At 32.9% G+C, this 26,618-nt stretch overlaps 3 protein-coding genes across 3 annotated transcripts; all 3 read right to left on the bottom strand.

Moving 5' to 3' along the window:
* Nucleotides 1-893: 893 nt before the first annotated feature.
* LOC128179356 (cytochrome P450 2C14-like) lies at nt 894-6,651 on the bottom strand. Its single transcript, XM_052846765.1, has 4 exons — nt 6,194-6,651; nt 2,636-3,142; nt 1,997-2,440; nt 894-1,902 (listed from the first exon to the last, which is right to left on the bottom strand). The coding sequence occupies exons 1-4, from the start codon at nt 6,510-6,512 to the stop codon at nt 1,724-1,726; spliced, it is 1,449 nt and encodes a 482-aa protein (XP_052702725.1). The 5' UTR covers nt 6,513-6,651; the 3' UTR covers nt 894-1,723.
* A 7,915-nt stretch (nt 6,652-14,566) lies between these two features.
* LOC128179355 (cytochrome P450 2C15-like) lies at nt 14,567-21,737 on the bottom strand. The gene is made up of 5 exons (XM_052846764.1): nt 21,294-21,737; nt 21,193-21,219; nt 16,800-17,306; nt 16,193-16,636; nt 14,567-16,107 (listed from the first exon to the last, which is right to left on the bottom strand). The coding sequence occupies exons 1-5, from the start codon at nt 21,607-21,609 to the stop codon at nt 15,929-15,931; spliced, it is 1,473 nt and encodes a 490-aa protein (XP_052702724.1). The 5' UTR covers nt 21,610-21,737; the 3' UTR covers nt 14,567-15,928.
* A 1,429-nt stretch (nt 21,738-23,166) lies between these two features.
* Nucleotides 23,167-26,618, bottom strand: LOC128179354 (cytochrome P450 2C44-like). Its single transcript, XM_052846762.1, has 4 exons — nt 26,168-26,618; nt 25,304-25,807; nt 24,640-25,083; nt 23,167-24,515 (listed from the first exon to the last, which is right to left on the bottom strand). Exons 1-4 carry the CDS (start codon nt 26,484-26,486, stop codon nt 24,337-24,339), a joined length of 1,446 nt encoding a protein of 481 aa, XP_052702722.1. The 5' UTR covers nt 26,487-26,618; the 3' UTR covers nt 23,167-24,336.

Raw genomic sequence — 26,618 nt, 5'->3', positions numbered from 1 at the left:
CTTGGTGCCATTTTTTGAAAATTTAAAAAAGATAGACATTAGATGTTTTATAGTATACTTATTTCAAAAATGGTATGTTACCCATTCTGTAAAAAAAAATTAAAGTCTTAATTAGCATAAACATATTTTGATGTCCCAATATCGATAAATTTGAAGTCAATTTTTGAAGGTTTTGGTAATACTGAATGCAGATGATTAAATATGTTTAATAAGTGTAACAAAAGTGATATTTGTAAGAAAAAAAATTGTGCGATTTTCAAATGGACTTAATTGTTTTTATGCCTCGGCTTACCCCCCCCCCCCCTACATTCTTTATCCATTTTCATAAAAAAAAAATTATCATTGAATTACCTTAAAATGGGTCATGAAAATGACATCTTGTCTGTGTTAAAAATTTAACCGTTTCAATCAAAAGTTTGCAATAAAAATTTTTTTCCATAAAATCGTACAAAAATGGAAACCAAGGGAGATAAGTGGTTCTTCTTGTGCTTTCCATAAGCATTAGCCCCCACTCCTTGTCTCGCTTTTACACCTTGGCAATGTATATATAAAAAGGAGATCGATTTCAATGGGGGCGTTTCTCAGAGTGAGAGAGATTGTCATCTTACTGGTCAGGAATGATATTCTACGGACCAAAAAAATTAAAAATCCCACTAACTCAAAATTCCCACACATAAAATTAAGTTTATCTTTTTTTTTCAAAGTGACTCATATAGTCCAATTGTTATATTGATGGAAAATGTGACAGAAAGAAACATTTTGTTTTGTTAATATTAATTTATCTTTGTATAAGTTGGGTTCTGTGGTCATAGCTATTCTTAAACAATATTTTTATTTTACTTTACAATAAGCGATTTTATATAAAACTAATAAAAACCATTCAAAATCTACACCAAAGTATTAGGAATCTTACTGATATATATGGGAACAAAATCAATATCTGAGATTTAAAGGTAGATTCGTTCATTTTGTATCATCCGGTTTCCATAAATTGTTTACAAAGTTTTATTTTTCATTACAAGCATATTACACAAAATCAAAGGTGCACATTGCAGTCATCATCAATAATAAAACCTCCCAGAGGCTTAAAGATCTTTGATAATCATTGTAAGCAACAATTTCATTTAATTGAGAAATCAGTCGATAATTGAAAAATAAGCCAAGTAATGAAGACCGATGTTAACACAAATGAGACCATGGTGGCATAAATCTTTTTTTTTAACGTTTAATATAAAGTGTTTGATAATTCTTTAGACCTATATTATAATTTTACATAAGACATAAGACTGGTAAATTCGTTTAATCTTTCTAAAGATGATAAATAAGTTAATAAAAGTAGTCAAATTCATTCGATGCTTGAATTTTAGCTAGAAAGTTGTAAACTAAGAAAAGTTAATTACATGTCGTACTTTGAAATAACAAGACATCATAATATACAATCAATGAAAGACAAATGATGCAAGAATATCAAAGCATAGATTATATATCATTATACTTAAGTTGAACAGCTTCAATAATTTCTGATACCATCCTTTGGACAAGACACCTGTTCTTTTTTCAGTAGAAAAGGTTAACAGATTTGGATATAACAATATCAAAACCAATAAAAAATATATAGTAATAAATCATCAATCTTTTTCATATTTGATCGGAGGTTGGCGCAGAAGATTAATATGCTATTTCTACAAAACACGTGTGTAATTCATGGTGTTTTTTTTTATTTTCAACGTTTTATCAATACAATGTCAAAGGGTGCTGGCATGTTGGTTATCCCCAACTTCCCCTCTAATGATGGCAGACATTCGGATTTCTCTGGTTTTATCTCAAACTTTTGTAGCAATCTGGTCAAGAATAGAAAAAGTTCCATTTTGGCGAGCGAATCTCCTAAACATAATCTTCGTCCTGTTAAAGTAAAAAAAAATAAGAACATAATAAGACGATATTTCAAGACATTAAAACTTGTAGACATTATAGATATGTGTTAATATAAGGTTACCTGTTGAAAAAGGAATAAGCCTTTCTTTCTGCTCCCCATTGCATTTTCCATCGTTGTCCAAAAATCGCTCTGGTTTGAATTTGGTAGGCTCTGGAAAGATTTCAGGATCTGTCATCACGGAATCTAATGCAAAGAACATAAAGGTTCCTTTTGGAAGGTGGTATCCTTTATAATGAAAGTCTTCCTTTGGAGCATGGGGAAGGCCAAGTGGCACAAGATTTGCATGACGTTGGACTTCCAAAATGAATGCTTCAACCAGTGGTAGTTGTTCTTTGTGTTCCATCTTAGGTTGACTCTGACCGATACCGGCATCAATAATATCTCGGAGTTTTTGTTGCCACTCAGGATGATGAAGTAAGAAAAGGAGAGACCATCTTATTGTTGTTGATGTGGTTTCGGTTCCAGCGGCAAAGAATTCTCGTACACTGATTTTGAGCTGCTCATCTTTTTTTTAATGAAAAAAAGAAGAAAAATACAAAAAAGAAATACATATAAAACGTACAATCAATCAGATTGCCAAAAATAAAACAAAATTGGTGAATTGTCTACTCGTGATTTATTCTGACCAAATGAAAAATAAACAAGTGTATTACAGTCTTTTTTATATGATTTGTTTCTTGCAATAGCTATAAGAAATACCTGTAAATGTTGAATTTTCTCCTGCCTCATTTTGTTCTAAAAGAAAACCATCTATAAAATCATTTATGTTGTTTCCGTCAAAATTTCTTCTATGCTCTGCAATTATTTCACTTGTGAATCCATCTATATCAGCAAATATATTCTGCACTGTGGTATATCTTGACATCGGTAAATGACGAAGGACAGGAAAAATAAACGCAGGTGAAGACGCATTTCCAGTGGCAAACAGTTTGTTCAGCAAAACAACTAAACGTTTAAATTTTGTATCCTCATATTCAAACCTTTTTCCAAACAACAGGGAACAAATGACGTTAGACACAGATGTTTTTAAAATGTTTTGTATATCAAAAGGTTTGTTTTCATATTTCTCTAGTTCTTCCATGAAACAATCTACCTCCTCCATGATTTGATCTTGAAGACAGCGTTTTCCAAATCCGAATTTTCTCATTGTTGTAAGTGCAAAAGTTCTCTGTTCTTTCCAAAGTGGACCAGATGACCACACCAAACCTGAAACACCAAACACCAAACATAAAAATTAAAATTGTTTAGGATATAAACTTGAGTGAGGAGAACAATATTCAATATCTGGTGGTGGAAACATAGATATCAAAACGAGATCCAAAAAGTAAGTCAATTCTCTCACACAAATATAATGTCTGCATTTATATTATGCAGTATATACAACATAAATTCTCATGTATACATATTTACTACCCATTTAAAGCTGCTTGGTCCGATTTTATATCAAATTTTATGCACTCTTTTAAACGATGGCTATGCTTAGTGTATGTATATTAATAGACATTGCAGTAGTTTTACCCATCGATTATGCCAAATTTCAATGAAGAAAATTACGTACAATATTTGCTAACAAAACAAACGACATTAAAATGTATCGCGTTATTTCGCCTCATGTTAAATTTCACCCCTGACGATGAGACGGGTATGGTTGTATTACGACTTTGACATCGCTTTAAATAAAGGTCGAACTGATCAGACAAATTACAAATAAGCATGTGTACGTTTTGTTCGCTAATATTTCCAAAGTCTGCTTTCTTTACAATCGATGCATAGCATGTGGGTTGAATAACCCCAATCATTCGGGGGACGAAACCAAGCGGTTTCCTTTTCTAAACATTCCCGTGATGCATTTTGGTTTGTTTTTTCTTTTGCCCAAAGAGAAATTATTTTTATTTACTTTGAATATTTCTAACTTTGAAAGGAGACTGATTCTGCTGGTGTAAATAGGAGAAAGTCCATAACTTTCTAAGATAAATGATTTGTATGGAAACAAATTTCAGACTGTAATTACAAAAAAATCGGACCAAGCAGCTTTAATGAATAATTAAATATTCTGTTTCGTTAAAAGAGAGGAGTCATTGATAAAATATCGATGCTGTATATATAACGACTTAACAATGACTTATTTTAAAGAAGAACTAGGTGATATTCCGCGAAAGCGAAGTAGTTAAAACTTTATACATTAATATGACACAATGCTTTATATGTTGAACACTATTTTATGTTCTTAAATTTATATATTTTGTCCGAAATTTTTCTTTCAGAGTTACTTTTTAACATATTCTTTAAAATTAAAATTAAAAAACCCAGCTGTATGGCTTCATATTTAGAGGAGCGAACAGTATTCAGTAGAATATTCTCACATTATAACTCTATATAGACAAGTCATCAATAATTGTAAAATTAGCTCGTCCGAAAAATAATGATCAGTCAATATTTTTTTTATATTGGCTGGCTAAGAATATTATTTACAGAATATTTTCTTTATTTCAATTAATCGCCACTGATTCAATGATTCGTCAACGGAGACGCAAATCAATCTTCGCGACTTTAAAACAAGGTGACGTCATAATAGACGGTCAGTAAAGGCAAGTAAAAAACGGACGCGCAATGTAACTGAATTCCTACATGTGTCAGAATATCTCCAGTGACAGTGACATAGCACTCTAGGGCTTTCCTGTCACCGAGGGACAAATATTCTGGTATTGTCGCCCGACTAGACATGTAAGATATGTTTTATAACATTTTTAAAAATAGAAAACTGTTTATGAATTTGTTTTACCTCATTAACAGGTGTATTTTAATTATTAATGCACCCTCATATCTTACAAATCAATTTTCTTGCAAAATACCGATCGATGCTTTCAAAAAGAAGATCTTTTTTTCAAATTAAACAATTAAAGGAAGTTTCCCTGAATAGCAGACACTGTCGTGACATTTTTACTTTTGAGGAACTGTTTACGTTTGATTAGCTAAATTTCGAACCGGACGTAATTAATATGCAGAATATTGCACGCGAGGGTGATATAACAGTTTCGGGAGGGCGATATAACCATTTCCTGTGAAATATAACTTTTTCTGGTAGGGCAATATAACTATTTCCGATGTGATTCAGCAATTTACAAGGCAAGGTAATAAAATTATCTCATTTGTGACATAACGAGAAAACTTTTTCAAAAATGTTACACACACACACACACACACACACACATATATATATATATATATATATATATATATATATATATATATATATATATATATATATATATGGAAAGTGTCATTTACGCTAGAGACAGCTTCTCTATCCATGTGGTTAAGATCTACTCCGCTCCTCTGTTGTAGAGGAGCGAAAAAGATCGTAAACCCTTATCTAGTGAAGATGCGTTGTAAAGATCAACGGCGCGATTAAGTTGATGGAAATCTCTTCTCTGTCTTTTCCTCTTTTCTGTGGGCTCTAACATACGACACCGAGTGTCATCCGTGCTTAGTTTACTGTCAAGTATTGGTGATTTCGGCAGAACAGTAGTGTGTGGTTATCCCTACTGGTGCTCTGGCCTCTCTAGCTGGTGTGCTACACTCCCGGTTTGCGTTTGGTTTGTGTGCACAAATGTGAGGATATCCGTGCTTGCGTTAATGAGGAACTTGTCCAGTTGCGCACGCGCTTATCTGTTGCCTGCCGATTTTATCACGGCCCGCAGGGGAACATAGACAGTGACCATCTTGTACGTTACATAAGCAGTTACTCAGGCATTTCTAAGTTTATAAGCAAAATGTCTAAATCTTTAAGTTTAGATTAACGGAAAAGAACACAAATGAGATGCAAATATGATCCAGAATTCAAGAACATCTTCCATCGCATTGATTTATTTCGTATTATCCATTCAAATTGTTTAAACAGTATTTCGTTCGTTTTTGCTTGCTCATAGGATAAGTGGAATTTATTTTGTTTGTTTAATGTATTTTGAATATGCCACTGGTGTAGGAAAATCAACAAAATTGCCAAGTAGAATGCAAGTTTAAAGTTATAGGGCATAACATTTGAAAAAATACTACGCTTAAACTAGACTACTAATTGATTGTACTGCTTCAGATTTTTTTTTTCAAGAGATCCCCATTTCTTTAATGGGGATATTAAATGTTTATAGACATTGTAAAATTGATTTACAAAATATTTACTTGGAATGGTAACAAGTTTTGAGTTTAACTGATTGGAAGCAAACTTTAAAAAAAAATGAATTTCATAAGAACATATACCTTTGCCTTTGTTGAAAACTCCATTTATTATCGTTAATGGTCTGTCTGAAAATGTGTCTCCATGTTTGACAAGTAATTCTCGAATATTGTCATAACCATGAACTGCAATCATCGGTTTGTGGAAGGTCATTATCGTATAGATGTCACCATATTTCTTTCTGAGATTTCTGTGAGCTTGTACAGCTTCTGACGGCTTGACGAGTCCTACATTCCCAATGATGGGGTAACATGTCGGCCCTGGAGGCAATCCTTTGGGTCGTCCCGTATATCTTAATATCAGAGCGATCAGTAGAACCACAATGGCTACCGTCACCCACATCGTTTTGCAAATGTAAATCTGTATACTTTAAAAATGGAGTCTTATCTCTTATCTGGCCGTTGTCCCCAAGTTCACTGAATGTGTGTATTTGTTTTTAGCGGCCATAAGTCCATATATTCACCTCAGTGTCAATATTCTATGGAAGCCGATAAATGCTAAATATATCATGAATACTAGTATACTGTAAACAGAAAACCCAAACAAACCAAAGATAAAAAGACGGGGGTTTCAACAATGAAGAAACCCTGTACATAGAGTAACAATGATTTTTAAAAATCTATACTTTTTTAAAATACAAATTCAGTATAAAACTAGAAATTTAAAAAAAAAAATAGTTTTTCAAAGAAAATAAACAGTTGTACGGAAGCCCGTAAGTGCCACATGATATATATAAAGAAAACTACATATATATATAAAGAAAATCGTATATTTATATATATATAAAGAAAATGATATATATATATATATAATGAATACGATATATATATAAAGAAAACTGAATATATATAAAGAAAATCGTGTATATATATATATAACCACTGATATATATATAAAGAAAATCGCGATATATAAGCAAGAGTGATATTTATATAAAGCCAAAAAATTCCACTACGTGACCTTCACCGATTGCAGCCTAATGCTGCATATAATTAACAAACTCCGCCTACAGAGGAGAGAGGCCACACATGCAATTATCGCTCCATGGTCAGCCGATCAAAAGAGAGGTAAAGAATTTATTTGTACTATAGACAATGTGTTAAAAGAAATTGCATGTAACTCTATTGTAACGAAAATATGTTTTACTGTTTAATATTTATATCATTATAACCATCGCCTTAAAATTGTTTATAAACTGTTTAAATTACTAATAGATTGATAGGAGTGTCTGGCTACCCAAAGCACAAAAGTTTATTCCAACAAAAATTGTGCATACCTGCGTGGAATAAGTGGAGGGGTCATAAGGTTACGGGTATTTTGGAAAATTCAAAATGATTTGAAGAATCTTAAACATCTTGCAGAATAACATCAAAAACATAAGCAATTACACATCCTTTTTTTCAAATAATTTGGTTTTAAACTCAAAAACCTCCTTTAATTATATAAGTTCATCGAATACTAGTATGTCAGCTAGAGGTGTCACTTTAATTTCGTTTTACAGTTTTCCACATTTTGTAAAATGTCCTCTAACTTATAAATCTATATAAATTTTTGCATGTATAATATCTATGCACTGATAAGAGAGCAAAACGTATATCCATAATTCGGCTGTCATCTGTAAAAAAGATAATACTGTGATTAATAAAATCACGTTTACTTTAAAAAACAATTATTCAATACCAGGTAATGTTTTACAAACTGGGCGGGACTGGTGCAAAGCATGAAAGGCATTCAATATTTCACTCGATCAGAATTAATTAATCATCTGTAATGTGAATAAATCCCTTCAGATTTATTTCGCTCAAAATATTTAGACCCATCTTAACCAAGAACTTCCAAAGAGGGAGGCGGTAGAGAAAATTATGGGGGGGGGGGGGACTGGGTGTGTTCATAACCTATTTTTCTGTAGCAAATTTTTAAAATAGGTTGAATTTTCCAAAATACCCGTAACTTTATGACCCCTCCACTTATTCCACGCAGGCATCCACAATTTTTGTTGGAATAAACTTTTGTGCTTTGGGTAGCCAGACACTCCTATCAATCTATTAGTAATTTAAACAGTTTATAAATAATTTTAAGGCGATGGTTATAAGGATATAAATATTAAACAGTAAAACATATTTTTGTTACAATAGAGTTACATGCAATTTCTTTTAACACATTGTCTATAGTACAAATAAATTCTTTACCTCTCTTTTGATCGGCTGACCATGGAGCGATAATTGCATTTGTGGCCTCTCTCCTCTGTAGGCGGAGTTTGTTAATTATATGCAGCATTAGGCTGCAATCGGTGAAGGTCACGTAGTGGAATTTTTTGGCTTTATATAAATATCACTCTTGCTTATATATCGCGATTTTCTTTATATATATATCAGTGGTTATATATATATATACACGATTTTCTTTATATATATTCAGTTTTCTTTATATATATATCGTATTCATTATATATATATATCATTTTCTTTATATATATAAATATACGATTTTCTTTATATATATATGTAGTTTTCTTTATATATATCATGTGGCACTTACGGGCTTCCGTACAGTTGATATTAAAGCTGACATGAATTCATAAAAGTATTTGGTCGCCATATTAGTTTCAATCGCTCCTCTACTGCCACTGGGGTATATATAACGGTTGAGAAAGCTACGGTCGGTTGCTTTCCGATCGAGGCATTCAGGTTACACGGACTTCTAAATGCATGAACTACATATTGTAGTAAAATGTTTGTAGTAAAGAATAAAGGAAACAACAATCAATGAAATACAAAATATATTCATTCTGTGAAAGGATTTCCCAGATATCTTTATTATTTTGAAAATACAGTGCAGTCTCACTACGCATTCACATCGAACACGTGTGTCGTTCATACAGAGTGAATAACGTCTGCGTCTTTCTGAAAACCCCGGCGGCACCACATCGAATACAGTAGATAAATGATAGTAAATCCAAGAAAGTGTCAACGTAATATCGTTTCCATCCGTTCCTACAAAAACGCACCGTTTCTAAAATCTATGCGATCATTGACATTGCTCGATCTGCCACAGTGTGTTGTTTGCGTATGTGCGATGTTATAACATACAAAGGAAAACGGTCCACAATTATCGAGGAATTTTATAAGTATCTGCGCCTGGATTTCAGTCTGTCTTGTGTTCGTCGTGTTTTGGATATATCTTGCCAGTGCAGTGGTTGTCATTTTATTTTTCTTCAAAACGCGTTTCTACAAGTCCACCCCTGCGAATGTGTTCGGAATGTTTCCTTTATCGTTGCTAAGTAAGTAATAAATCCAGAGGTGCTCGAATGAAAGTTCACAAGACTTCACCGATATTTGTTCAGTTCCTGTGAAATTTCGAGCGGAAGTATAAGTGTTCGGATAATATTCTCATAATACGTAAGTACTGGTCGTTTTTCATATCATATCCTACTTTGATTTATGTTAAAACGGGAAAAGCTTTCAAGATGTATGTCTTATTTAACCATCTAGCAGTTATTTATATTAAACGATAATATTCAGAACAGAGTTATCGTTCGTGTTCAAACACGTGTAGAGTGGTTGAAAATATAAACATTGGGTTGCTTAATAAAATCATAGCCATGTTTGATGCTTGTGGTGTGCAATACCATGTTTTTAAAAAAATAATGGGTGTCTGCTTTGCATTAAAACTTAGTATATCGAGCCATTTTCAAGGAACATTCTGCATAAAATGGTATAGTCTGTTTCACTATTGATGTTATTACTAGGTCAGGCGCGGATCGAAAATTAATCCTCAGAAGGGATCTCTTTTAAGCATGTTAGTTGTTGCAACAGCAAACAAAAACTAATTTTTGTATAGTCACATTTATTTCTAGAACACATTTTATTCACCAATTAATGAAGATAAAGTTTAAAATCAATAAACCTCTAGATTTTATATTTGACTGTAAGAACCTAGATACTGTGAAATAGCCTTTATACACGAGGTACGATTTTTACTGCGAAACTGAACGGGTCAAATAAAACCACGTGGTCTAAAATTTGAATGACAATAACATTCGCAGGGGTGAAGTCTTTTTGTCCAAGGTAACGTGTTCTGAAGTATAAAATTCCTGAATGCGGTGAAGCATGAATAGTGTTCTCAGCCTTATATAGGGGTGTGTAGCGATGAGCAGAACAATAGAAATCGACAACTAATATGGCGGTATCGGAGATAAAAGGGAAATAATGCGTATTTATGAATTCATGTCAGCTTTAAAGACCAAATACTGTCCAAACAACGCCCCGATTTTATCAATATCTTATAATTTAATATCGAAATCTATAATCGTGTCTGAAAACAAACAAAAAATCGGTATTAAAAAATTGAAATATGCACACAAAAGAACACAAGAGGAAAAAGTTTTAGAGGAAATATAGTTCAACTGAGAATTTATCTAGGAATTATATAACACAGTTTGTAAAACTCATGTGAAGTATAAATTTAGATAAATTTTTTTGCCGTGTATTGTTTTCTGCAGTTTTTTGCAGGTATCTTTCGGAGATTTCCGTGTGAATTCACTGCATATGAACGTTTGAAGAGTCCGATGTCCCCTATGATGGAATAACATGCCGGACCGGAGAGTAGTTCCTTTGTTCGTCCAGTAATCTTTGTAATAGAGCAACGACTCACACAAAATGGAAGAAGTTGATATCTATAAATAAATTGACCGCAAGTTGTATACACCTTGTCGTATACAGCAAAATGCTACCATGTGTACAGCGCTATTACATGAAATTTGAACCTCTCCAGAGGCAGATATTTCACGCGTACGAATAGAACGGGTTTCTATTCTCTACAATAAGTTGTATGTATACTTTCTTATCTTAGCTAATCAGAGGCCTGGGTTTTAGGTTATCTATCTGTGATTCATTGACCACATCAACATTTTTATACGTGTACATATCCACGAGGTAATTATGGCGTGTACGTGGTAAGAGCAAGGATGAAATAAAGATTTGATAATCCTATACCAAACTGGGACATAAGTATTCCAATTGATTCTAAAAAGAGCGTTGAAAAGAGGTAGCAAATGGATGTATGGAAAATTTACGAGTATGAATGTAAAAACATAAAATATTATGACAAAGCGTACATATTATGATATAGACATGTACATATATTTACATGTATTCTTATTTTTTCAAGAATTATAATGTTACATGCACATGTCTCATGGTTATAAAATGGTTAGGTGTGTATATGTCGGGGAGGGGGGGCACGCCTCATTCTTTCCGACCACAATATTATATTTTATTTTTTATCTTCAAAACAAATTTTGTATTTTCTGCAAAGAATGAATCATTAATCAAAGTTGATAAACTACACTTCTATTTGATGACATAACAATAATTTTAGCAGATAACATTTAGCTCATTGCTAAAATTTAGTTTCTTAGTTATCTGTAAATATATGCGTTTTCGAATTAAGCCAGGGAAGTTTCTGAGACAGCAGATAACACCAAGAAAATCTGTGAGTAATTTGGTAAATGTATGACAGTTTCGATTACCAATCGACTATACCATTGGTATTTAGATAGCCACAATATTCATTTCTCAAATGTTTTGCATCCTAATTGAATCTGTTGCCACCGTGCATAGTTACTGTAATATTTCTTAATTGGTTATATTTTCAGCATTCAGATAGATATGAGGTGTCGTCCTGGGTATACATTTGTCTTGCCGAAGACTTTGAACTTGATAATTGTTTAAAGCACAAGAGGCAAACACAAATACCATTACTTTTTCCAGTTAAAAGGCATTAGCTGTTGGAAAATGCCTAAGCGACTTGACAGAATTCCAAAAGCATTTTCTACAATCCATTTATCTATACTACTATATTAAAATAATAGACTCGAATTTTTTAGCTTTAATACCGATAAATCGGAAGAGTACTGTCTTTTGTTTTATACATTTTTAACATCATTGGTATTTGAAGATTACCAATTTGTTTTATTTTTTTTTTTCAATTAGGCTTCGCTAATTAAAAATCAACGAAAATTCCTCAAGAAATCCCGGAAATCATCTGGATTTTTCGGATTTTATAATCTTGCGTGTGCGCAATACATTCACGCTAATGGGATCTTTAATTTTTGTTTCCACAATATCATATTTCCATGAATAAACTAAGAAACAAAAAAAACAAAAAACAAATACGTGTACATTTTCATTGGAAATTTGCTTTATATTCTGTTCATATATAAGAGAGAAAATATAAAATAACAATTATACATATCAACTTAGTACTTACTTAATTTTGTCTTCGTGATGTCAAAAAAAAAATTATTTGATTCCATGCAAAAATTCACATTATATTTCTTAGGAGAGTAAGATAGAATGTTTAATCGTTGAAATAATAAATGTCCTATGGACCTGGTTGTACGATAGAATGCGTTCCGTGTATTGTCTCTAGCAGAAAAGAAAGTACGTGTACGTTGGTGAAAAAGTGTTGAACTCTTTCATTACATGGATTGAAATTTCAGATGAAAGGTATTTACAGTCTCAAAAAGGTTTATTATAATTGATTTGACTGTTATTTTCAATGCAACTTCAATTTTCTGTTACATTACGAGTATATGGGAGGCATTCTAACTGTGGCGAGGGCCTTTCCCGAGACACAGTTACATTGTTTTAGCCAAGGAAAGTGTTGTGAAATTAATTCCGTAAATCTGGAAATTTTTACAGTAGATAAATTTTTAGCTAATCTGCGCGTGCTCTGCATTTGCAAAAATTTTTTTTCCTAAAAATTAATCAACAACAAAAAAAAGTAATAAAAATATTGCCGAAGGCTGGTCTTTTCTCCTTACTATATGAACAGGTGTCCGTAAGTAGTGGTCATTTTAAAAAAAAAACTGTTTATATAACCAGGTAATTATACCCCCAAGCTATAATCAGCGTGTGGAGAGGGACTTCACTCAAAATCGTATCTGGTAGCCTCATGTCTATCTTAAGTGTACATGTATACTGATGACACTGCATGCATGCGTGATTTATTCATAGATATGATATGTACCGGCGTTACGCAGAATGTAGCGTTATTTTTTTTACCCCATTCACAGTGTACTGGCGGGACACCAAAATTCACGGAATACGAAAATTTGTACAGTATTTTGAAATTCTTGCTGAATGCCGCCATTTTCTTCTCATTCTCGCTCGCTTGACACAGGAAAACATCATCACCTGTGTTTGACACGTGACCCTCCGATACTTGTGTGGTGTACACAAACCGTCGCATGTGAAGGTGTGAACTGCTAATTGGGATAATTATCTCGCTATAAATCCGTATCAAGATACCCCTTTAGGTAGTTTTGTTGCATTTGCTGCTGTTATTGTATATAGCGGTAATTTGAACAAGATATAAATTGCAGACATCAACTCTCACATGATACTTTATGAAGTTGGTAAACATATATACGATTCGTGAGAAAATTAGAGGCGGCGGTAATATACGATGTCCGAAGGTTAGCTAACACTGTGCATGTCAGTATGTTGACATTTAATATTTGAGTGCTTTTTATTTTTCGCGCCGATGACAATTCGCAAAAATTTAAAACGTAAAAATTAATCTATAGCTTTATGACTCGAATTCGCAAAAATAAATCGACGTAAAAATTTCCAGATTTACGGTAGCATTATTGTAGGCTTATAGCTTTGTTATGTAAATGTCAACAATACGGTGTGTCGATGTATTCATTTCGTACATGTCCGATATGCAATGTCAATCCACGCACGGGTCAAAATCTAGTTATAACTGTATATCCGCTTTTCAAAGTCTAATTGTCTCTTTGGGCAGGATTTCATTGAATACAGTATTAGAGGGAATGCATCATCGCCGCCCACAATAACAAATTGTAATTCCAAATGACAATCAGGAAGTGGATTGGGAGGTGGCAAATTCAATTTGCTCCTTTCTAATATTTGCAAATTGCCACTTTTATTTGCTCTGCATTTGTCCTAAAATCAACTAACAAAAATTTGTAACCAGCGTCTACTAAAACTAAAGGGTAGATAGGTAGAACCACTGTCTGTTGGACACTTGATTAAAACATGTTTCCCGTCTTTAGCTCCAATGCAATGGGGAAAGTCCTTTTTTTCATTAAAAGAATTAGCAATACGCATCCAGTCTTTTTGCGGTTTTTTTGGAATCTGAAGTAAAATCATGTGTTATATATTTTTAGAATTACAGTACAATGGCATCGATTGAAGAATCGAATGAAACGTGTGAATATGAAGATGTTGAAAAAAGAGAAAAGAATAAAGAAGACTGGACCTGTTGATATTCTTAACAATTTTAAGATTAGCAATTCAGCAAGCATATCAGCGACTGGTATCATAGAACAAGAAAATGAAGATTGCCTTCGCCAAATATTTGGCAAATGAATTTGGAAACATTTAATCTCAACGCATGAAAAATGAATTTACATTAAAAATGCAGACCATTATTTTTGAAGCCCAAAGCAAAATGATTCAACACATGTACAACTACGGATGTCTCTTCAAAATGTACAACGTACACCCCTATGGAACCCTTGTGTTTACGATACGAGGAAATGGTTCTAAAAATTTTTGAAAAGTAAGTACATGGTAGATGACTTGGCATGTCTCTGGTATTATCTTGAAAACAGTTGATTTAGGAAACAGGTACATATACTCAATATAATTGACAAGTGTAAGGTTATTCGTTACCCTTTTTCACAGTAGTTTTGTGTTACGAAATAATAGATAATTCAAGATTAAAACGTGTTCAATAATTGTTTGAAACCTACACTACGATTATGCAAATGAAATATTTTACGAAAATTTTTCAGTGGCATTCGATTTCCCTCGTTTTCAAACTCGGAACACTGTATCCGAGTGTCGAAGTCCGATAAATCTAATTTGTTTACCGGAAAGAACATCCCTCGATATAGTAAAATGCCTATTTAGTGGACGATAGCAAGTTAATTGTCCCCTTCGATAACAACAATTTCACTCGACTTTGCCTAGTGAAATAGTTGCTGTCTCTGGGGACAATAAACTTACTATCGTTCTTACAGCCTATTAATAGATATACTATATTTTGTTTGAATATTAAAATTATAACCACATATATAACAATTACAATGAACCTATCAAAAGGTACTATACAGAAGATACAAGAGCTTTTAATTCGTTTAATCTTTCTATATTTAAATAATTGAGGTCCAATCCGTTCCATATTTGAATCATTACTAGACAGTGCTACATAAAGTTAAGTTGTTTTTAGTTTATACCAATTACCCATTGTATATTTTTAAAAGGTATTTCAAACTAACACCATTTCATAGTAACATATATTGCAAAACATATATTAAAATATAGAATGTGCAGCAGTCATCGTTATTTTCAATCTAAGTCAAACTACTTCACTGATTTTGTTACAATCCTTGGGAAACAAAAACATACTTGTTAAACGTACTTCTTTCACTAGAGAAGGCTAACATGTTATGATACTACAATATCAAAACCAATAAAAATGTAGTAACAAACCAGCTTCCTTTTCCATATTTGATCGGAGGTTGACGTTCGAAGTTATGCTATTTATACTTTTAACCAATAAAAATATAGTAACAAATCATTTTCCTTTTACATTTTGATCGGAGCTTGACGTTGGAAGTTATGCTATTTCTACTTTTATCAATAGTTCTAAGTCCTTTACTAGATAAGATCTTATAATATCTACGAATTTTTAGAACATGTGGGATACGGGTTTTCAAAGGTTCAACGTTTTATCAACACAATGTTAAAGGATGTTGGCATGGTGGTTATCCCCATCTTCCCCTCCAATGACGGCATACATTCTGGGTTCTCTGGTTTTATCTTAAACTTTTGTAGAAATCTGGTCAAGAATAGAAAGAGTTCCATTTTGGCGAGAGAATCTCCAAGGCATAATCTTCGTCCTTTTCAGGTAAAAAATTGTATGACGTTATTTCAAGACATTAAAAAACTTGTCGACATTATAAATATGTGTTATAAAAAGGTTACCTGTTGAAAAAGGAATAAGTTTTTCTTTCTGCTCTCCATTACATGTTCCCCCATTGTCCAAAAATCGCTCTGGTTTGAATTTGGTAGGTTCTGGAAAGATTTCAGGATCCGTCATTACAGAATCTAATACAAAGAACATGAATGATCCCTTGGGAAGGTGGTATCCTTTATAATTAAAGTCTTCCTTCGGGGCATGGGGAAGGCCAAGGGGAAAAAGATTTGCATGACGTTGAACTTCCAAAATGAATGCTTCAACCAATGGCAGTTGTTCTTTGTGTTCCATCGTAGGTTGACTCTGACCGATAACGGCATCGATATCATCTCGGAGTTTTTGTTGCCACTCAGGATGATGAATAAGGAAAAGGAGGGACCATCTTAATGTTGTAGATGTTGTCTCGGTTCCAGCGGCAAAGAATTCTCTTACGCTTATTTTGAGCTGTTCATCTATGAAAATAGAAATACTCATAAAACAATCAATCAATAATAATACTTTACATTTAACAAAATTTCTGAATTTCTTATGCATTATTTATTCTTACAAGTGTTAAATCAACAAGCACTTAGGATTCTTTCTTATGATATAATTTCTTTTTAGCAAATGAAATACCTGTAAATGTTGAATTTTCTTCTGTCTCATTTTGTTGTAATAGAAAACCATCTATAAAATCATTTATGTTGTTTCCGTTAAAATTTCTCCTATGCTCTTCAATTATTTCACTTGTGAATCCATCTATATCAGCAAATAACTTTTGCACTTTAGCGAATCTTGACATTGGTAAATGACGAAGGATAGGAAAAACAAATTCAGGCGAGGACCCACTTCCAGTTGTAAACAATTTGTTCAGCAAATCGATTAAACGTTTAAATTTTGTATCATCATATTCAAACCTGTTTCCAAACAACAGGGAACAAATGACGTTAGACACGGATGTATTTAAAATGTTTTGAATATCAAAAGGTTTGTTTCCATATTTCTCTAGTTCATCCATAAGACAATCCACCTCCTCCATGATTTGACCTTGGAGAGAGCGCTTTCCGAATCCGAATTTCCTCATTGTTGTCAGCGCAAAAGTTCTCTGTTCTTTCCACAGTGGACCAGATGACCACACCAAACCTGTAACGGCAAACTCGCCATGTTTAGTGAAAACAATGTTCAATATTTGGTTGGTGAAAATTCAGATCTCAAAAACAGGTCCAACAATTTTGTCTAAAAAATACAATTTGCCTATAATTATACATACGTATACAACACAAAGTCTCATGCATACATTGTGTAACTTTACGTTTAATTAATAATTTATACTTTTATCTCGTTATCGATAGTCTGTATTTGACAAAAACTTCATTTAGAGAGGTGGAACAAAATCCCACAAGATCAGATGCATCAGTGATACAGTATGTAAGAACACCAAAGGAAGAGTCTAAAGATAAAGTATTGGGATGGCCACAAGATTGTGAATGAGTAAAGAAGATCAGCAAAGAAGAAATGATCAAGGTCCCTGCTTTAATTGACCATTTTAGTTATTTTGTCTACTAAATTTTGAATATCAAAACAATAATTGTAATCTGTTTAACATTTTCTGCTACTTGCTTTGAAAAGTTAGCAAAATTGCCAAGTAGAATTAATATTTAAAAGTACATGACATTACATTTGAGTAATACTACCCTTAAAGCTGACATGATTTTACATATACGAATTAATTTCCTTTTATCTCTAACTACCGCCATATTATTGATTTCTATTGCTATGTTCATCGCTACACATCCCCTTTCAAAGGCCGAGAGGACTAGTCATGCTTCACGGCATTCATGTATTTCATCCATCCGAACACGTTTCATTAAACGGAATGATTTGACTGTTATGATACTGTTACACCGTCGCACATCCGAAACCTCACGCTGTCGCAGATCGTTCAGTGACAGCATGAACTTCAGAAAACGGAGTGTTTTTGTAGATACTGATAAAAACGATGTAACGTTGTTACTTTCTTGGATTTACTGTTATTTATTTACTATGTCGATGAAGTGCAGCCGGTGTCTACAATATAATGTAGTAGAGGTTATGCACTCTGTATGAAGGACACACGTATTCGATGTGCGCGCAAAGTATACTAGCTCAATTTGTATATTAGAATGTGCAAGATAATACAAATAACTTGGAAATTATTTAAAAAAATAAACTCTATTTTATCAGGGACGTATATACTAGTATATACGTCCCTGATTTTATCTTTTATTAATTGTAGTTTCCATATTTATACAAGCCGCGCAATTCCGCGGGTCTGTGTTGATTCGAGTTTTGAGTTTGTACATGCGTTTCTGTGGGATTTATGTAACGATTGTCCTAACTAAATATGAACTTATAAGTTCTTATAACATATTTTAATATTGAAAAAGTTTTCTGTAGTTTGTCTTTTCTATAAATAAACTACACAGATTGAAAGTAAACCATTTCAACCGAAGATGTGAACTTGTATGGTTATTAAATATTTTTTTATGAATACATATAAAGCGAGGTCATCCCTCTTTACAGTAATAACTAGAACTGTCCTAATGGGACTAATACCCCCGCAAGGCTAATTTCAAATGAGACAAATAATTGAATAATAAAGGTTTGGAACACATGCAAAAAAAAAATTCTAGAATTGTAAAAAAAAAAAGAATTTGTTAACAAAGAAAAATTAAAATAAAAATTGTCAGAATTTCACTGTAAATACATATCTATAACAGTAATACATTTACAAATGTATGTATCTAATGATATATATATTTTTTGATTTAATTGATTTAAAGAAATACCAACAAAATGACAATAACCCCTCCCTTTGCAGTAAATGGAAATACCGGTAGCCAAGCAATGCTCTTCTGTTGATAAAACTCTCAATATCTTTCTAATAAGAGTCTTGACAGATGCAATTAGTTGTTTCAAATTTTCCTCACTTTTTCCTATGGCACAATGGAACTCCATATCAGAAAATTGATCCCATAGGACTATGATTTTCTTTGATGAGCTTGTTAAATTTAATAAACTCCCAAAACATTACCATGATTACCATACTATGTAAAAATGAAAATTTAATACATGTATTACAAACAATTTTAAAATTGCCAAAACACTACAATCATATCAGTAATTTTGAATTTCATTTAAATTAATGCCCAATAGGGTCACTTCATCAATTTACTTGGCAAATAAATTTAAACAACCTCTAAAAATAGTTGAACTTCTATATCAATAATGATATTATTATTTCCTTATAATGATAGAACTTTTGGTTTACATGAAACAGTTTTAAAATAGCCCCAAAACCATCACCCATTTTACAGATTATCAATTTCCCCTAAACACATGCTCCATCTGAACCATGGCTCAGATAATGGCTCCCTTGGGACAAATGAATTCAGCCACACTTGTCTTTGATGTTCTTATTAGCTCCTAAGAAATTATCATTGACAAACAAAAACTTTGCATTGTCAGTTGATAGAATACTTATAAAAAATATTTTTTTTATTAATTAAGACATAAAGTAAAAAAAAAACTCCATCTGGATGTATTTATATAAGGAATAAGGAGTCATTCTTTGAGTATTATGAGGTGATAATTTTGGTCGGGGCGTGATTAAATCCAATAAAGCCCGAAGGGCTTTATGATAGATTTGATCACGCCCCGACCGAAATTATTACCTCATAATATTCAAAGAATGATTCCTTATTACTTATATTTATATAATTTTAAGCCATTGTACGATTTAATATTTAAATATAAATAAGCAAACCCCGCTGGCGCCTCAATTTGGCGTCATTTGAATTATGGGTTATATAGTACAAAATCGATACGTAGTGTTATCACAGGCAAAGACACTGGAAAATGTAAATATATAAATATATTTTAGAGTGTTTTCTATTAATAAATTAATAAAATCTGTAAGGATTACCTCCCTTACTTTTCAACATTAGTGTACAATATATAGAATAAGGAAAATGAAAACTGTCATAAAATCATTAAATCTTGTCTGATCTTAATAAAAATTGCAGGTGCGCATTTTCAGATGGTGTTCAACATATGTACAAATTTTCAAACTGTTCCATGCAGTAATAAAAAATTCTATAGGGGGGACAAAGTTGCGTCTACAGACAGACGGACAGACGGACGGACAGACAGACGGACGGACGGACAGGGTGAAACCAATATACCCCCCTAAACTTCGTTTGCGGGGGTATAAAAACATTCCAGTAAATGCGAGATTTTCAAAAAATAAAAAAAATCGGGTAAGAAAAGCAATCTAAAGCCATTTTACTTTGTGGCCTAAAATATCAGTGCTCCATTGCTGTAAAAAAAAAATTAGGATGGATTTCATATCGAGGAAATCGTGAGTATTCTTACATTGATCGCAAGTCCAATTCCTGCTTGCTTTTGCTTTTAAATTTTGATCTTGGGCTCTCGGCACGACCATGAAAACTACGGAAGGTTGTACCAAAATTTTTACACCTATGGTAAACAAATATTTTCGGGAAAAAAAAGATATTTTTGAAATATAAAATTCAATGCAAAATAAAAAAAAATGATGAGAAGGATTTGATGTCAGAACTAGATTTTTATACAAAATGAATCGAATTTTGAACGAATAATTCTTGGTACGCCTTAACATAATAACAAGATGATCCCATATTTAATACCGTAAGAGGCTTCCGTAAGAAATCTGCTGAATAGATAGTTTATAACTGGATTTCAGTTAAAAGCAGCTGTAAATATCAAAGTTTGAAACAAACGTGTAGTAATTAAGCCCTTATTATTATTAAAATGTGAAAATATTCGACCGCATATTCTTCTGCTTAAAGAAAATAATAATTATATAACAACGCAAAAATGTGTCAAAATCTTGCATTTACGGAAATGTTTTTATTACTGTAAAGAGGGATGATCTCGATTTAGCGAGACTGTCTCGCTATAGGGGAATTGTTCACCACCTGTTAAATGAAAGAATGCAAACTATCTGTACATTTCCCTTTGTTGAAAACTCCATTCACTATCGTTAGCATCCTCACAATGTCAGGGGTCCTGAGTCCACTCGTGTCCGTGGGACACGAGTGGACTCAGGACCCCTGACATTGTGAGGATGTATCGTTAGAGGTCGGTCTGAAAATATGTCTCCATGTTTGACAAGTAATTCTCGAATATTGTCATAGCCATGGACTGCAATCATCGGTTTGTGGAAGGTCATTATCGTATAGATGTCACCATATTTCTTTCTGAGTTTTCTGTGAGCTTTTACAGCTTCTGGCGGCTTGACGAGTCCAAGTCCAACATTTCCGATGATGGGGTAACATGTCGGCCCTTGTGGCAATCCCTTGGGTCGTCCCGTATATCTCCAAATCAGAGCGATCAGTACAACCACAATGGCTACCGTCACCCACATCGTTATACAATAGAACAGCTGTTGTTATTTAAAGTTGAGTTTTGAATTCAAACTTGGCAAACATGACATCAGTTGTCCCTAAATTTAGTTTATAAAGTATGCTTTCCGTAGCCTTCGTTACACATATTCACCTGGATGTGTTCTATGGAAGCTGATAAGTGCTATATGTATTGTATTATTTATATGCAATTAATGCAATGTATGCAGAAAAAAACCCGACAAATATTATTCAAGGTATCACACCAGTAATTGTTTTCGTTATATAATTTTATGTAAGAAAAAAAATCGTAAAAAATCGAAATATTTTTCTCGTGAGAAAAAAAATACATAGCAGTGTTCTGTGATGCCTTACTCATTATCTAACATCCAAAAATGGGCATGCAATACGGCAGTTTCTCAAGTTTTCTAGCTGCGAACATGCATACCCCCAAAACCACGTGTTTTCAAGCTGTTTGTAAACAGACTGCGCGCACCCCAGGAAGTCGGCCAATATGCCTTTTAAGAAATAGTTCCCGTTAAAAGTAAAATCAAATATACAAAGTACAGAAATTTCCCTAATCAAAGATATTAATTTTATTAAAATCGAATATGCAAAATGCGGGCAAAAGAAAAAAATATTCCTTATAAATATATGGAACTACAATTGACTAAATTCATTTTCATTGGTCGATTACCGATTTGATACCTATATCAAATACAAAAGACAAAAAGGCGGCAATTTATGCAATTAAAAATTATTTATATAAAGTAACGATGGGATAACAAAATCACGATTTTTGTATACAAGTACACGAATAAACTGCGAAAGAGAAATAGAAATATTATCCGTAGTTGTCCCTGAATTCACTGTTTCCATGATTTTCGTTACACATATTCACCTCAGTGTCTTTATGGAAGCTGATAAGTGTTATATAGATATTCTTCATATGCAATTAATCCAATGTATACATAAAAAAACCACACACAAATAATACTGAAAACAAAAGACAGAAAGACAGCAACTTATAAAACTAAGAAACTCTACATATAAAGTAACGATGGAATAACAAAAGCATGATTTTTGTATTCAAGTACACGAATAAAACTGTGAAATATAAAAAAAAAAGTACTCGAAAGTCAGAGAGAATTAACAATTCATCTATACCCACATTTGTTTAAAACACTGCCTTATAAACGACTTGGTATTCTGTGGAGAAAAACAAAATCTATAGACGTGAACAAACCAAATATCAGAAAATTGTATTAAGAAATTGAAAGGAACGATTGCAAATAACAAAGTAGCTGATCAATAGGGGCGATGAGTTTCCCGGAGAAAAAAAATCACTTTTGATAATCAAAGTTTTTTTATAGGCGAAATCTCGATAAAGTATACATCTACTTTCCTTACTAAATTGCTTTATTAACAAAATGAAATATATAAGATAATGCAATTAAAAATAATTTTTGCCTCATTAACTTTTTTGATCAACTGTTAGCATTATCTGTAGAACCATAACGGGACCCCCCCCCCCCCCCAAAAAAAAAAAAAACAAAAAAAAAAAAAAACAAAACAAAAAACAAAGTTATTATCATTTATTGATTAAGAACCCCAAAATTCAATCATATAGATATAAAAGTATAACCATAAAAGATAAACAATATACATGAATTAATTAACGAAACAGAAAATTAAGTGTCTTCCCACGATTTCATCCGCTTGAGGATACACTCAAAATTTGCGTCTGACCTAGTTAAACAGTATAACGGTAACAATGTCGTTCAATTTGATAACGATGAGGAAATTTAGACTATAGCCACCATCAGAATTAATACTTTTAATAAAAAGCGTCGTAACAGGTTTTCCTCCCCTCTCCTTAATTCAGCGTTCCAATATGCAGATAAGGCAGATGTACCACTACTGAATCACATTAGCTATTAAATTTGTTACATAAAAAGTTTAAAATCAAAGATTTTTAAACTTATCTATAACAATCTTGTTAAAGATAAGTTTAAAAATCTTTGATTTTAAACTTTTTATGTAACAAATTACCTCGGCATTTACAAAGGTTGCAAATATATACTTCTACGATTTTTTTTTATCCCCGGTACCCTTGCGTCACTTTATGCCCAATTTCGTATTCCACGATTCCAACTCACCATATCCAGTTAATAACAAATTTCGCTGCACAGTGAAGGTTATTAAAAGCAATCTTATGTTTTTCCTTTCTTTATCCATTCATGCGATTAAGATAACAACTTTCATTCAATGTTTATCGATTAAATTCAGTCCGATAACTCAGTATAAGCTAAATGCACGTCTATTTTAATGTTGATGATGTTATTGTTGTGGATTCCTGCTTCCATTACATTATATACATTTTTATGAATAAAACTTTACGTTTTAATATTTGAAAAGGTTTTATTTAATGATAAGAAATGAATTTAATTACAATTCTTTCGATCGAAGTGCATTAATGAAGTTCTCCGGTTAATGTTTTTGATTGATTGTTTAATTTGGAAACTGGTGTTATTCATTTATAACTTTATGTAAAGTGTTTTTATTAGTACTTGTAGACAGTATATTTTTTGTATTTCTATACCAAGTTGATATAGAATTTTTTTTGTTTGTGTTAAATAAATACACATTGAAGTTCAGGTATATTTTAAAAACGTGTTTGATAAGATGGCCGCAGTTTGTAAATTTTCCGAACTTGAGACATTCTGAAAATTAGCCATTTGTTCAGAAAACTAGCGTTTGACAAGGATAACGTTGAAAGGCTTAGGCTGGTTTGTTAAGCCAAGAACTGGTTCAAGTGAAGGCAGACAATTTGAGTTCTCTGGTTTTAACTCAAACTTTTGAAGAAATCTTGTCACGAAAAGGAATAGTTCCATTTTAGCGAGGTATTCCCCTACACATGACCTTTGGCCTGTTAATATAATAAACAATAATAATACATGTTTAATATTTCTGTATTTTCGAAAAAAATATCATCTAATGAAATGCTATGCTGTCGACATATATTACAATGATAAAGAATTGATATTTTTCACCTGTTGAGAAAGGAATGAGCTTTTCCTTCGGCTCCCCAGTGCATTTTCCATCTTTATCCAAAAACCGCTCTGGTTTGAACTTTGAAGGCTCTGGAAAGATATCTTGATCCATCAACACAGAATCTAATGCAAAGCAGACGCAAATTCCTTTTGGAAAATTATATCCATTGTAACAGAAATCTTTTTTTGGAGCACGCGGAATTGCAAAGGGTGCAATATTTGCATGGCGTTGAACTTCTAAAATGAAAGCTTCAACCCTCGGTAATTGCTCTTTGTGTTCCATTTTTGGATGACTCTGAGCGAGAAGCGCATCGATATCTTCTCTGAGTTTTCTCTGCCATTCGGGATGATGAATTAAGAACAACACTGCCCATCTTAAGGTTGTCGCCGTAGTTTCAGTTCCTGCGCCAAAGAATTCTCGCACGCTGATTATGAGCTGTTCATCTGTAAAATGGAAAAATGTAAACTGAAAAAGATAAAAATAAAACCCAGGGGAAATGAAGCTAAAATATACCTATGTTTAAACTATACAATTCTGACATATCTCTGATAAGGAGCCAGATACACAATTGGATTCACGTGTTTCTATTGAGATAATAAAAAAGTAGTATATCGCTACACACTTTGCTAATTAAACACGTCTGCTTAACTTGCTATGGGTTACCTGTAAATGTTGAATTCTTTTTCTGTGTCTGTTCAAATAGAAAACCATCTACATAATCATTAATATTGTTTTCGTCAAAATGTCGCCTGTGCTCTTCGATTATTTCTTTTGTGAATGCATCAATATCTCGGAAACTTTTCTCCATGTTGTGAAAACCTGACCCCGGCAGAAAGCGAAGCAATGGAAAAACGAAAGCTGGTGAAGATGGATTGGTAGAAGCAAACATTTTATTTAGCAGTTTAATCAAGTTCTTGAATTTGGTATCATCGTGGTCAAACCTCTTGCCAAACAATAGGGAACAAATAACATTAGAAACGGCGGTGTTTAAAGCGTGATGAATGTCAAATGGTTTGTTTTCAAATTTGTCTACTTCGTCCATAAGACAATCTACTTCTTCCATGATTTGACCTTGCAAAGAGTGTTTCCCAAATCCGAGTTTTTTCATTGTTGTCAGAGCAAACGCTCTATGCTCTTCCCAAACTGGACCAGAAGACCACATCAAACCTAAAACAGTAGCATAAGGGTTAAAGGCTTTCAATAAAGTCGATTTTTTAAAATTCTTATTTCATTATGTGTGAACAAAGAAGTTTTTACAACAACAAAAAAATGAATGATAATTTGATATTTCAAGTGGTATTTAAAACTTACAAGGCCTTCGTGTACACACAGATGTAAATGACTTTGCAAAACTATATACACGAGTTATTCTAAAGGTAGGGATAGCACATGCATACTGATTTATTAAAAAAAGAAGAGGAATGACATGCATCATCAGTTGAAAGAAAATACTAGTATTAAGAAGATATCAGAAATACAAACTCAGGTGTTTAGTAAAGCAAATAAAATTTGAAATGATAGTTATACCTTTCCCTTTGTTAAAAACTCCATTTATAATTGTAATGGGTCGCTCCAAAAACATGTCTACATTTTTTACCAGTAATTCCCGAATATTGTCGTATCCATGAACTGTTATCATCGGTTTGTGGAAGAACATTACAGTGTAGATGTCACCATATTGCTTTCTGAGTTTCCGGTTGGCTTGTACCGCATCTGAAGGTTTGAATAGTCCAACATTCCCGATGAAGGGGTAACATGTCGGGCCTGGAGGCAATCCCTTGGGTCGTCCCGTATATCTCCAAATCAGAGCGATCAGTACCACTACAATGGCTACCGTCACCCACATTTGAACAGTTCGTAAAGAGAAAACTTTCTATGCACAACTAAATGTAAATGTTTACAGTCTTCCTGTCTGGCCGATGTTGTGCCTTGATAACAAATTCCTTTATGCTTGAAGTATGCCCGTTTCCTGATCAAA

This window comes from Crassostrea angulata, chromosome 4, assembly GCF_025612915.1.
Source record: "Crassostrea angulata isolate pt1a10 chromosome 4, ASM2561291v2, whole genome shotgun sequence".
Lineage (NCBI taxonomy): Eukaryota > Metazoa > Mollusca > Bivalvia > Ostreida > Ostreidae > Magallana > Magallana angulata.
Note: the sequence above shows the minus strand (reverse complement) of the source record. Positions and strands in the feature narration are given on the sequence as shown.